This window comes from Olea europaea, chromosome 1 (genome assembly GCF_002742605.1).
Source record: "Olea europaea var. sylvestris chromosome 1, O_europaea_v1, whole genome shotgun sequence".
Classification (NCBI taxonomy): Eukaryota; Viridiplantae; Streptophyta; class Magnoliopsida; order Lamiales; family Oleaceae; genus Olea; species Olea europaea.
This window is the reverse complement of record NC_036237.1, coordinates 31,383,813-31,396,079: the sequence shown is the minus strand read 5'-3', so window position 1 is coordinate 31,396,079 and position 12,267 is coordinate 31,383,813. Positions and strand designations below refer to the sequence as shown.

Here is a 12,267-nt window from a genome sequence, read left to right as displayed (position 1 = left end):
ATGTAGAGGGATTTTTTTTTCTTTTTCAGATTTGATGTGACATCAGACAATGCACAATATGGCGATGCTCATATAAAAGGAGAAAATTGTTATATTTATGTTGATTCCAAATTTGGGTCTATTATGTCTTGATGTTTGTCTGTGAATCATAATTTGATTTATTCTATGACTCCAAACTTACTCTGGCAATCTTTGAAAGGATTGAGCTACATGAATCTTAAGCGAAAATAGATTGACTATCTTAAGGAGTGCACTGTGCATTTATATAATGGAGCACATTTATTTTGTATCCCAGAATCTGAGTGGATCATATTTCTCCTCAATTCTTTTCTTGACAAGTGAAAAATTTTATTTTAAACAAAGCGCCAAAGAGTGCATCCTGTTTGCTATTGCTTTCAAATTCTAATAATGAGTTTCCCCTTCGTTTGGATTTTGATTGGAGTCATATTTTTTACTATACTGTACATCGCGTTATGCTCCTAAAGTTTCGGACTTTCCTGCTTGGAACATGTTGGCTTGAAGATGTTTGTTTTGGACCATAAATATATGCTTGCTTGGGTTGAGTTTGACACGTGTACCTCATGTATGTTTGGATGCAGGGCCGATCCTGTGATTGTTGGAGCCCGAGGCGAAATCCATAAATTAGGCCCTCGGCAAAATCAACGTAAATACAAAATTCAACGACGTATTATGCAACCTATTGCTAACTTAAAATATACGGCCACATGTTAACCAGTGTCCAATAACCAATTAATCATGTATTGCATAAGCCAAACTTATGGTGGAAATAAGTAAGAAACAATTAGTAGCAGTTTGCATGAGACCAACTTGGTAAAATGACCCTAAAATTTTGAATGTAAGTGCATCTCGACTGCATGGATAAGTTAAACCGTTATGGTTACATGCCTAGATTATTTGTTTCTAACTAAAATATTTTAAGGCTAGTGAACAGAAGGCAGAAACTTCAATGGATTTTTCTAATTTTAATGTTTAAGATAATGTTTATCAATACAACTAACTGTTGCGAGCTCATAATTTCTGTTTTGATTTTTTGCCCATTTGAGAATCTCTGTTTCATCAAATTCCTCAAGCAACCATATTTCCAGTAAACTACTTTCCACAACATATTAGAATTGCAAACTTCTCTTTGTTCACTAAGGGTGTGTTTGATTACATTTATTTTCCATGGAAAATATCAGTTTTCCATCCAAATTTTCACTTGGAGTGTTTGATTGCTATTTTTTTCCATGGAAAACATTTTCCAACTTTTGAAAATATGCCTAATTTTCCTTGTTTTTAAGGAAAATATTTTCCTTGGGTAGAGATGGTTTTTATTTTCCACAAAAGATGGAAAATATTTTCTTTTGTAGGTAATATTTTCCATGTCAATCAAACACACTCTAATATTTTATTCTTTTCGTTCTTAGCAATGCTTTCACAGAAAATAAACTGGAAGGAGGAATCTAAAATTTAAAATTAACACTGATCTGGATTCTCCTTTACTCCATTCAATTTTTCTTTCAGGAACCAAAAAAATAACTACATGTTCGCAAAGCAAGAGGGCAAACTTAACTGCTCACCTTCTTCTCGAGGAACCTTCGCCTGTGATTGAAGAGTCACGAGCAGTCGAGCAGGCCCTGGGAAAAATGGAATTCCGGATTTTGAGTTTCAGATTTGGGAATTTTGATTTTGGGTCATTGGATATTATGGATTGTGGGATATATAAGTTGGGTTGGGAAAATGTTGATTGCTGTTCTTGGATAATTGGTAATTGGGTCGAGGCGTGAGGCCTTTTTTAATTAAAAAAAATATATTTTGGCCAAAAATAGGCCCCCTTGCTTCTTGGGCTTGAGGCGCAGGCCTCATTGGCCTCGTCTTAGGATCGGGCCTGTTTGGTTGCAACTTAAACTATCTTCTTGATGCATTACATGCAAGTACCCTAAAGGAGTATTATGATATTTGTTCATAGTGCGGAAAAAATATTGCTTAACTGTTTAATTCTTTTTTTTTTTATCGATAAATGTAAATACCATTGATAAAAAAAGTTCATATACAAGTACACAGAGCATACCCGGACAAAACAAAAGCCAATACCACGTACAATTACTCCGGGCATACCCGGGAGATACATCAAAAGTGAAGTGCAAAAATAGTCATTGACTCAACGCTAAGGACTCGAAATGGGTCAAGACATCCGGATACAAAGAGAACATAACTTTGTATACGTGTATCTTAATCCGTCTCACAATACAATCCAAATTAGGTGAAAGGTCTTCAAAAATCTTCCTATTATGTGTTAACCAAATGTAGTAGACGGTACTCCCAAGTGCAATCCGCTTAGCCTTGTTAAGCCATGATGTACCTCAGGCCTCCTTTTTCAACCACTTCAAAGTGCTAGAAAATGTTGACATAGATCTTTTGATTCCGAGCCACTGTCTAATATTCCCCTATAATGTCAAAGTGAAGGAACATTCAAAGAATAAGTGTTTAACTGTTTCTGCCATATGCCCACAAGAATCATACTTGCGATCGATATCCAAGAAATGCAATTTGTCTTTTGTTAGGAGCTTTGACTGAACCCTAACCAAAGCAAAAAAAGACTGTCTCGAAGTAATGCAAGGTCTCCAAACATCGGCTGCCCAAGTCCTCTTTGTACCCCTCAGCCTAAAGAAATCATAGGCCATTTTTATGTTGAATTTAGGGCCTGTCTCCCAGTCAAGAAAACTGCCCAGAAATCCTAGAATTGGTTCCCTGTTATGAGCAGTCTGCTAGCCCATAAAACTGTCAAGATTCTGCTGAAATCGGCCCCTATTTTGAGTATGCACTGTCTATTGAATTGAGGCAAAATTAGCATATGCAGTCCGGTAATTTTCACTGTCAACTGGGGCGGACAACACCGCATGTCCATGTCCAAGAAATTGACTTCTATAGCCATTAATGTGTGTTGATTCAAAATTTAAAAAATCGTATAGGTATACTTGTTTTCTTTTAATCCCTAGTCAGGGCTGATCCTGTGATTGTCGGGCCGTGAGGCGAAATCCAAAAATTAGGCTCCTCAAAATCAACGTAAATGCAAAATTCAACAGTATATTATGTAACATATTGCCAACTTAAAACTTAACATTAGAACAACAAAAAAATATCTCAATCATCTCACAATTAATGAAAAAACTATTTTCCTTTTCCTTCTTCTAATATTTAAAAAAAAAAAAAAAAACTTTTGGGCCAAAATAGGTCCCCTATGGTTTTGGGCCTGAGGCACAGGCCTCATTTGCTTGGTCACAGGATCGGCTCTGTCCCTGGTCATATGATCATGTTTGACTGAGCTTATAAGGTGCTTATAAGCACCATTCTGGAAAAGTATGTAGAGGGATTTTTTTTTTCTTTTTCAGATTTGATGTGACATCAGACAATGCACAATATGGCGATGCTCATATAAAAGGAGAAAATTGTTATATTTATGTTGATTCCAAATTTGGGTCTATTATGTCTTGATGTTTGTCTGTGAATCATAATTTGATTTATTCTATGACTCCAAACTTACTCTGGCAATCTTTGAAAGGATTGAGCTACATGAATCTTAAGCGAAAATAGATTGACTATCTTAAGGAGTGCACTGTGCATTTATATAATGGAGCACATTTATTTTGTATCCCAGAATCTGAGTGGATCATATTTCTCCTCAATTCTTTTCTTGACAAGTGAAAAATTTTATTTTAAACAAAGCGCCAAAGAGTGCATCCTGTTTGCTATTGCTTTCAAATTCTAATAATGAGTTTCCCCTTCGTTTGGATTTTGATTGGAGTCATATTTTTTACTATACTGTACATCGCGTTATGCTCCTAAAGTTTCGGACTTTCCTGCTTGGAACATGTTGGCTTGAAGATGTTTGTTTTGGACCATAAATATATGCTTGCTTGGGTTGAGTTTGACACGTGTACCTCATGTATGTTTGGATGCAGGGCCGATCCTGTGATTGTTGGAGCCCGAGGCGAAATCCATAAATTAGGCCCTCGGCAAAATCAACGTAAATACAAAATTCAACGACGTATTATGCAACCTATTGAATACCACGTACAATTACTCCGGGCATACCCGGGAGATACATCAAAAGTGAAGTGCAAAAATAGTCATTGACTCAACGCTAAGGACTCGAAATGGGTCAAGACATCCGGATACAAAGAGAACATAACTTTGTATACGTGTATCTTAATCCGTCTCACAATACAATCCAAATTAGGTGAAAGGTCTTCAAAAATCTTCCTATTATGTGTTAACCAAATGTAGTAGACGGTACTCCCAAGTGCAATCCGCTTAGCCTTGTTAAGCCATGATGTACCTCAGGCCTCCTTTTTCAACCACTTCAAAGTGCTAGAAAATGTTGACATAGATCTTTTGATTCCGAGCCACTGTCTAATATTCCCCTATAATGTCAAAGTGAAGGAACATTCAAAGAATAAGTGTTTAACTGTTTCTGCCATATGCCCACAAGAATCATACTTGCGATCGATATCCAAGAAATGCAATTTGTCTTTTGTTAGGAGCTTTGACTGAACCCTAACCAAAGCAAAAAAAGACTGTCTCGAAGTAATGCAAGGTCTCCAAACATCGGCTGCCCAAGTCCTCTTTGTACCCCTCAGCCTAAAGAAATCATAGGCCATTTTTATGTTGAATTTAGGGCCTGTCTCCCAGTCAAGAAAATTGCCCAGAAATCCTAGAATTGGCTCCCTGTTATGAGCAGTCTGCCAACCCATAAAACTGTCAAGATTCTGCTGAAATCGGCCCCTATTTTGAGTATGCACTGTCTATTGAATTGAGGCAAAATTAGCATATGCAGTCCGGTAATTTTCACTGTCAACTGGGGCGGACAACACCGCATGTCCATGTCCAAGAAATTGAGGACTAGCAACCTTATGAAGCAATAGATCTCTAATTTCCCACAATTTTTTAAAGAGTGGAGAGTGATTTTTTCTAGAACGAACATCCCAAATACAAGTCTCTTTAAGATACATTTGGTGAACCTAACGAATCCAAAGTGTATCTTTTTTATGTTGAATATTCCAAAGGGATTTAGCAAGTAACGCTAAATTCCAACTCTTCAAGTCTTTCAAGTTGAGGCCTTCTTCATCTTTTAGGAGGCAAAGATCCTTCCACACCACCAAAGGTTTCTTAGAACCCCAAAGAAATTTTCGACAAAGGCTGACAATCCTTGAAATAATTGTAGTCGGGATAGGGAAGATAGAAAGCCAAAAACATTCAACACCTTAAAGAATCGCCCTCATAAGTTCCACCTTGCCCGCATAAGATAGTGAAGAGAAATTCCAAGCACCAATATAAGCTGTCATTTTATCAAGAAATGGGGTATGACAACTAACTTTGAGCTTTTCCGAAGCAAAGGGATGTCCAAATACCAGAATGTCATAGTACCTCTCGGGATATTTGTAATTTGAAGGATATCCTCAAGCGCTTATCCATTTATACCAGCTGTATACAAGCTAGATTTAAGGAATAAGGATGTTCAACCTTAAACCCGATACAAGACCATATCTTGAGAGGCAATCCATGAGAATTTGCACCGACATAACGTCCCCCCTAGCAAAGAGTATTAAATCATTCGCGAACGTTAGGTGGGTGATCTTTTCGGGGCCACATTTAGGATGATAATTGAAATCACTATCATTTGTGGATGCCCTAATCATTCTTGAGAGATATTCAATACAAAGCACGAACAAAAAGGGAGAGAGAGGATCACCTTGGTGGAGGCCTTTCCCTACTTTGAAAAAATCATCATACTCCCATTTAAAGCTATGGAATATGTTGGAGAAGTAACAGATTCCATGACCCATTATACAAATCTCGGAGGGAAGTGCAACCCTTCAAGCACACCTTTAAAGAAGTCCCAACTTATCGAATCATAAGCTTTCGCAAGATCAATTTTTAGGAGGCATCTTGGAGCAACCATTTTCCTATTGTATTGCCTCATGAGTTCTTGGGCAAGGTGGATGTTTTCCATGATACTTCTACCTTCAACAAAAGCAGCCTGTGCATGGTCCACAATATTTCCCAAAATAGGCCTCAATCTCGAAGCAAGAATTTTAGCAATCACTTTGTAAGTTACATTACAACAAGAGATAGGATGATAGTCCCCAAATTGTGCTGTATGACCAGATTTAGGCACCAAAGCAATGATTGTGTGGTTGATTTATTTGAGGATAGAACTCGAAGAGAAGAACTCCATGATAGCCCCAACAAAATCATCACCAATAGTCCCTCATGCATTCTTAAAAAAAAGAAGTATAACCATCCGGCCTGGGAGACTTTTCACCTCCAATACCAAAGAGTGCCTCTTTGATCTCCTCATAAGAAACATCCCGAATCAAGGAGTTACCTTGTTCCAATGAAACCAAAGGACCATTCCTAACAATTCCAGCTTAAGAGGCCGAGTTGGTCAGTTTTTCTCGGCAATGTAGTGTAAAATTGGACAAATTTCGTAGAAACTTGGTCTTGCGATATAGAATACATCCCATCCTCTTTGAGTATAGTAGCTGTAAAGTTCCTCCTTGAGTTCCTTTTAACCACCGAGTGAAAGAACTTTGTACATGTATCACTTTGCTTAAGGAAGATGCACTTTGCTTTTGATAATAAAAACTACGTTCCGCTTCACATAAACCGACGACTTTCTTCCTCAATTTAGCGACCATAAGTTGCAAATGTTCATTCATGGGTTGACTATGTAATGTATTTGGTTAGCCTCCAATTCACTTTTAGCCTCATTTGCCTTAGTCGAGATGTGCCCAAAATGCTTGGTATTAAGCTCCTTTAAAGCTCCCTTTAGTTTGCTAAACTTATTGCAAAGAATAAATTGCTTTGTCCCCGTCACGTTAAAATCTCAGCAAGCTTGAGTAAGTTTATGGAAGTCCTCATGCTTAGTCCACATGTTAAAAAACTTGAAAGATTTTTTATTAACCCCCAACATGGTCATGAATGGAAATTAAACATGGGGAGTGGTTGGAAAGGCATCCGGACGGTAGAAAATCAGCAACAACATATGCCCAATTTTGTACCCAAATATCATTGACCATAGCCCTATCGATTTTGCTCCAAACTGAACTATTAGTCCATGTATAATAACAACCAATGGAGCGCACATCCGTAAGACCCATATATAGGCAACAATTCGCAAAATTCTTAATTTCATAACGAGTAACCTCCGCGCAATTATATTTCTCATCAAATTTAAGTACATTGTTGTAGTCACCAAAAATCATCCAAGGCAATGGAACATTAGCATTAAATTCCATAATGTTACTCTAAAGTGGCCTCCGGTTAACCATAGTATGAAATCCATAAATGAAACTAACAAGAAAGGTATAAGATGTTACCTAGCAAGTAGCTTTACAATGGATGATTTGTGGATTAACCTCCATCACATCCAAAACAACTTTGGATGGATTCCACAAGATCAAAATCTACCCGGCTGTAAAAGTGCAAAAATTGTTTACATGCATGAAGCCATCAAACTTTTTCCGCAAAATTCTCTTCAATTTTGGATCACCCAACTTCGTCTCCAAAATACCCATAATATCAATGCAGTGTTGCTTGATAAAATCCTGAATCCCATTTTGTTTTGGGGGGATTCATACCCCTAATATTCCAAAATGCAATTCTCATGATGATGAAGCAAGGGAAGTGCCCTTCTTCTTTCCAATTCGTGTTCCTGGTTTCCTATGCTCATCGACTTTACCTTTTAGGTTTTCATTTCTAGCTTTATTAAAATCTGTCTCTTTGAAGTTTTTTGAGGAATCTGTCCCAGAAATAGAAAGGTCAGCACATGTAGATTTTTCCCTAGATGCAGCCCTATTTTTCTTGCTTACAACCTCAACGAAAGGGGCCTTTCTTGACCGATAATTTGCCCCTGCTGGACATCAATACCGTTAGGTTGTAAGTGTTCAATATTCCAGTTGAGAGGCTGCCTTTCATGCTCATCCAAGACCCCAGGTTGCTGAGCCCTGTTTTCTAGCACACAACAAGCTGTCTCAATTGAATAATGCTGGGAATTAGATGTAGAACCAGATTTTCCAGCTTGCTCTTTTGCCCCTTGTGTAGCCCGTATGGGGGCATTAGAAGTCACCACATTTTTGGCTTTGCCTTTGTCACCCCCGTCATGTTTATTTTTGCAACTAAGAGTGGAATGATCGAACATTTTACAAGAACCACAAAATTTTGGTTCATGCTCAAAAACAATTTCTTGTTCCCCTCAACGTGCCGTTTGGGAGCCTCATCTTTACCTCCCGCACAAGTTCAATAGAAGCATTAACTTCGACTAGAGCTCTAGAATAGGAAAGTTGACCTCTAGTAGCCGTAACCTTATCGGTTGAGATAGGTTACCAACTTTGGAAACAATTTTACCCAGGGGGTCCGTGTTCCAAAATTCCAAAGGTAACCCCGGTAGGTATACCCAAACCGGCATAGTGCTAACATCTTTATTATCAAAGTCGAAATATCATGGCATGACTTTTAGCATTAACTGTCTTCCATATACCAAGTATGGACCCCCATGCAACACATTTAATCTATCCACATCCGTTTCAAATTAGAATGCCAACCAACCACTCGAGTGCACATAATATTTATACTCAACCTTCCATGAATCACATAATTGAAGTAATGCAACTTTTCCCGGAAACCTTCCGACGAAATATCCAACAAGACCATATCCCCACATGTCTTCAATATTTTCTTCATCCAACACATCCAAAATCACTTCTTCCAATTGAAACTCGAAGGGTTTCAACTTAATGTTATCCTCCAATTTCCTATTATATTTGAAGAGGTTTACCCATGGAGTTTTAACCTCTTTGTCCCCAGCAATTTTAGGAGCATTTTCCTGTTTTTGGTTAACCGTTTCAACCGCATGTTATTGGAAATTAGAGCAATCAGAATCTGCATCATCATCCCCAAGTGTTTGGGACACACTTGGGGAATCACAAGCTGCCAAATGAGGAATCTTCAGGGTGGGTATCCTTGGACGAGGAAACAACCTAAGAAGCCAAAGGCAAATCAAGAATTGGGTCAGTCAAACAAACTTGGAAATTAATATGTTGAGACTGGCCCTGGACAATAGAAGCCTGCTTGGATGAGAGCCCAATCTTATGGGGCCGATTTTTTTCCCATAACAAACGGCAAGAAAAAAAGGCCCAAACAAGGGGGGAGGCAATCCACAAAAGGAGAACGCAGCCCAAAACCAGATAAGAATCTAAATAAAATACCTGGCCCATAGATAGAGGAGTTGACCAGAAATCTGCAAAGGATATAAAACCCAGGAATAGAAATAGCAAAGGACTGCACAAAATCAGAATAGACCCAGACAAGAAGCCACCAAATCTGCCAAAAAATAGCCACCAACCACTGACACGCTAGCAAGAAAACCAGAGCCCAATTTCAAATTTCTGAAGAAGCAGCAGGAATACATACACATGCATACACAAAGAGAAACCAAGAATACCAAGAACTTCTGGCAAAGAGAAGAATCCGACGAAGGTAAACCCAGCAAGAACCAACCAGTGAGGGAGCCAAATAACAATAGACCAAAAGCAGCCGTGTCAAGAAAACTAGAAACCCACAAGAAACTCACAAGAATAAAAGCAGAACTAAACCATAGAACTCAGCTGAACGACAACTGCTGGACCAGAACTGCAAGAACACTCTAGCACAAACAAAAACCAATGTAGGCTGGGAACAATGAATTGACTAGAATCCTCAAACTGAGCTAAGGAACCAACCGACACTTCCAAACTTTGTAATTCTAAAAATAAATGAACTGGAATGCTCTCCAAGACCAGAAAAGAAAGGACCAAGTAAAATGCAATATGTTTAATTCAATTTCCACCAAAGAGTAGTAAAATCGAACTAAAACACAAGGAAAAACAACTGTCTAATTCTTTTGCTAGTATGGGTACTTGTCATATGTGAGTTGTGAATATTCTTGGTAGGTTGTACTTAACTGCTTATTTAAGGGAGTTATGTTTTTCTTAAATAGAACCTATAATTTCTTAATTTTCTTTTTCCTTGTTGTTGCTACAAAATATGATCAGGTAGAGGATTAAACATTAGGCATTCATGCTTAAGTTGTAACAATCTGGATATGTTACCAAATGACTGCAGATAATGGTCAGTTTTCTTTCTTTTATTAGTTAGATGCTGTTTTATAAAAGATTCCTAACTACAGAACATAACTTCTCCATGATGATAACTCGTGATGTCTATTAGCATAATTAGTTGTCCTTTCACAACTACATTTGCTTTAGTATAAATTGGGGTGTTGAGTAGAAGTTGGCACGAAGAAGACACTAGGAAACTTTTCTGTGTTTATCTTCGTTGTAGTATGGATTAAACGTTTATTGTCTAGTATTCATATTGTATTAGATGAGCATTAGTACTAAATTTTCGGTAATTTACTATCAAATTTTGAGGAAAATACAGCAATCCAAATGTACATGTATATGTTTTTCTAATAAATGTAATGTGTGTTAAAGAAACTTGTCTATGATGCTAAGATTTGGAACTCGAAACTTAAGTACGCACAATTCTACTGTGTATAATTTCATCAAAATATTCTAGAACATGTTAAGTATCAACCAACAGATGTATATATTAATGAATTGGCATAATAATCTGTCTTGCATATTGTATAGAGCACTCAACTCCGTATAGTTTGCATTAGAGATATTGTTCGAACCACAGGGATTAAGCAGTATGCTGATTGCTAGGTTGATCTTTTTGCCATTGCTAAAGCTTTTGGTCTAGGAAGACAAAACACCATTTGGTTCTATTTGGAAAAGTGAACATTCTTTTATGGACATTTGTTGATTTCAGAACTCTTTGTTGGAGACGACTTATAAAAATGACTATGTAAGAGTTGGTTTTTGATATATTTGTTTGACCAGTTTTAACCCGTAAGAGCGTGATCAAAATACAATTTATATGAATGGAAATTTGGATAGAGTTTCGGTATAATGATTACGCAAAACAAGGATTAAGAAGGAGTAGAAATAGAGAATAATCCAAGGCGAGACGTTATCTCTTTCCTTAAGACAAATTGCCCCACTACGGTGCTCACAGTGAATGACATTTGTCTCCCAAGATACAATGGATTCACAACTTGTGGTAGCAGCGCTTCAAACCACAAGAAATCGATGAACTTTTGACAGAATTTCCCCTCTACAAAGGAAATGTATGAAAATGCTATGGAATTAGAAATGAGAGAATTGCAAGAGGAGAATTAATGCTCAATACAATTGGTGTACCCAAAACCATGTCCATAGGGTTCTATTTATAGATGTAGAATGGGTGCAAATGAAGTAGTGTGTGCCAAAACATGCATTCTTTCAAAAAAGTTGCAACACTTGACCAAAATCTGTATCCTTTCGAAAAGTTATTTCTTCCAACTTTGGTCCACAATTTCTCATTCATCCGAAATTGGTTTCGAGACTTCAAATATATCACGACGATCTACACAACGAGTAGAATAAGTTGGTCTATTTACTTTTGTAATTTGACCATCGGATCAAGTCCGAATATTTGGTCGAAGTTGACACATAGTCACACCTTTTCATTTTCCACTTTTACACACATTTTCATTTTCCAATTTTTGGTTAATTATTTGAACCAATTCCTACAATCTTCCACATGAATGAAAATTCGGATATGCATATGCAGATGCGATGATATGATGCAATGTAAAGAGGGTGCGAAAAAATACTGCATCAGGGATGGTGGCTTCTGACTTTGAACCTCCCTTAGTGAAATACTATCGAACTTACTCGGCTAATTGGTGAACCATAGGTCTTGAACCACTCAGCCTTTAGTGTAAGTCAAGACAATAGTACTCACACAGATATCTTTCCTATTCTGTACTTAGTTCTCATGACTTGGTTCATTTTGGCCCTGAACCCTTCTTTGTTTCATAAGTGTTTAAAGAATTCAAACCTTAAATAATTCTTATCGAAGCGGCCCCACTTCACACTTACATAGGTGACTCCTATTAAGAGTATCCTACCCTACTCCACTTGACTTAATCAAGATATAGGAATCATTAAAAGATAATCTTAGCCTCTATCTACTCTGCAGAAAGTACTTTAGTATCATAGGAATGAGTTCGGAATTCTAATTTCCTAAATGCTTCATGGAATTTTCACACCTTACTTGTCCCTTTGTACCAAGATCTTGGGATCTCTAGTCAACAAGGTAGGGTTACCATTGCAAAAA

General features: G+C 37.5%; 1 protein-coding gene across 1 annotated transcript in view; it reads left to right on the top strand.

Annotated features, from left to right (window-relative positions):
* LOC111397864 overlaps nucleotides 1-1,879 on the top strand; it is a 3,496-nt gene extending 1,617 nt beyond the window's left edge. Inside the window, exons 3-4 of the mRNA XM_023024856.1 lie at nucleotides 600-664; nucleotides 1,525-1,879. Coding sequence (XP_022880624.1) covers nucleotides 600-664; nucleotides 1,525-1,787 — 328 coding nt within the window. The 3' untranslated portion in view covers nucleotides 1,788-1,879. The remainder of the gene's footprint in view (nucleotides 1-599; nucleotides 665-1,524) is intronic.
* The last annotated feature ends 10,388 nt before the right edge of the window (nucleotides 1,880-12,267 follow it).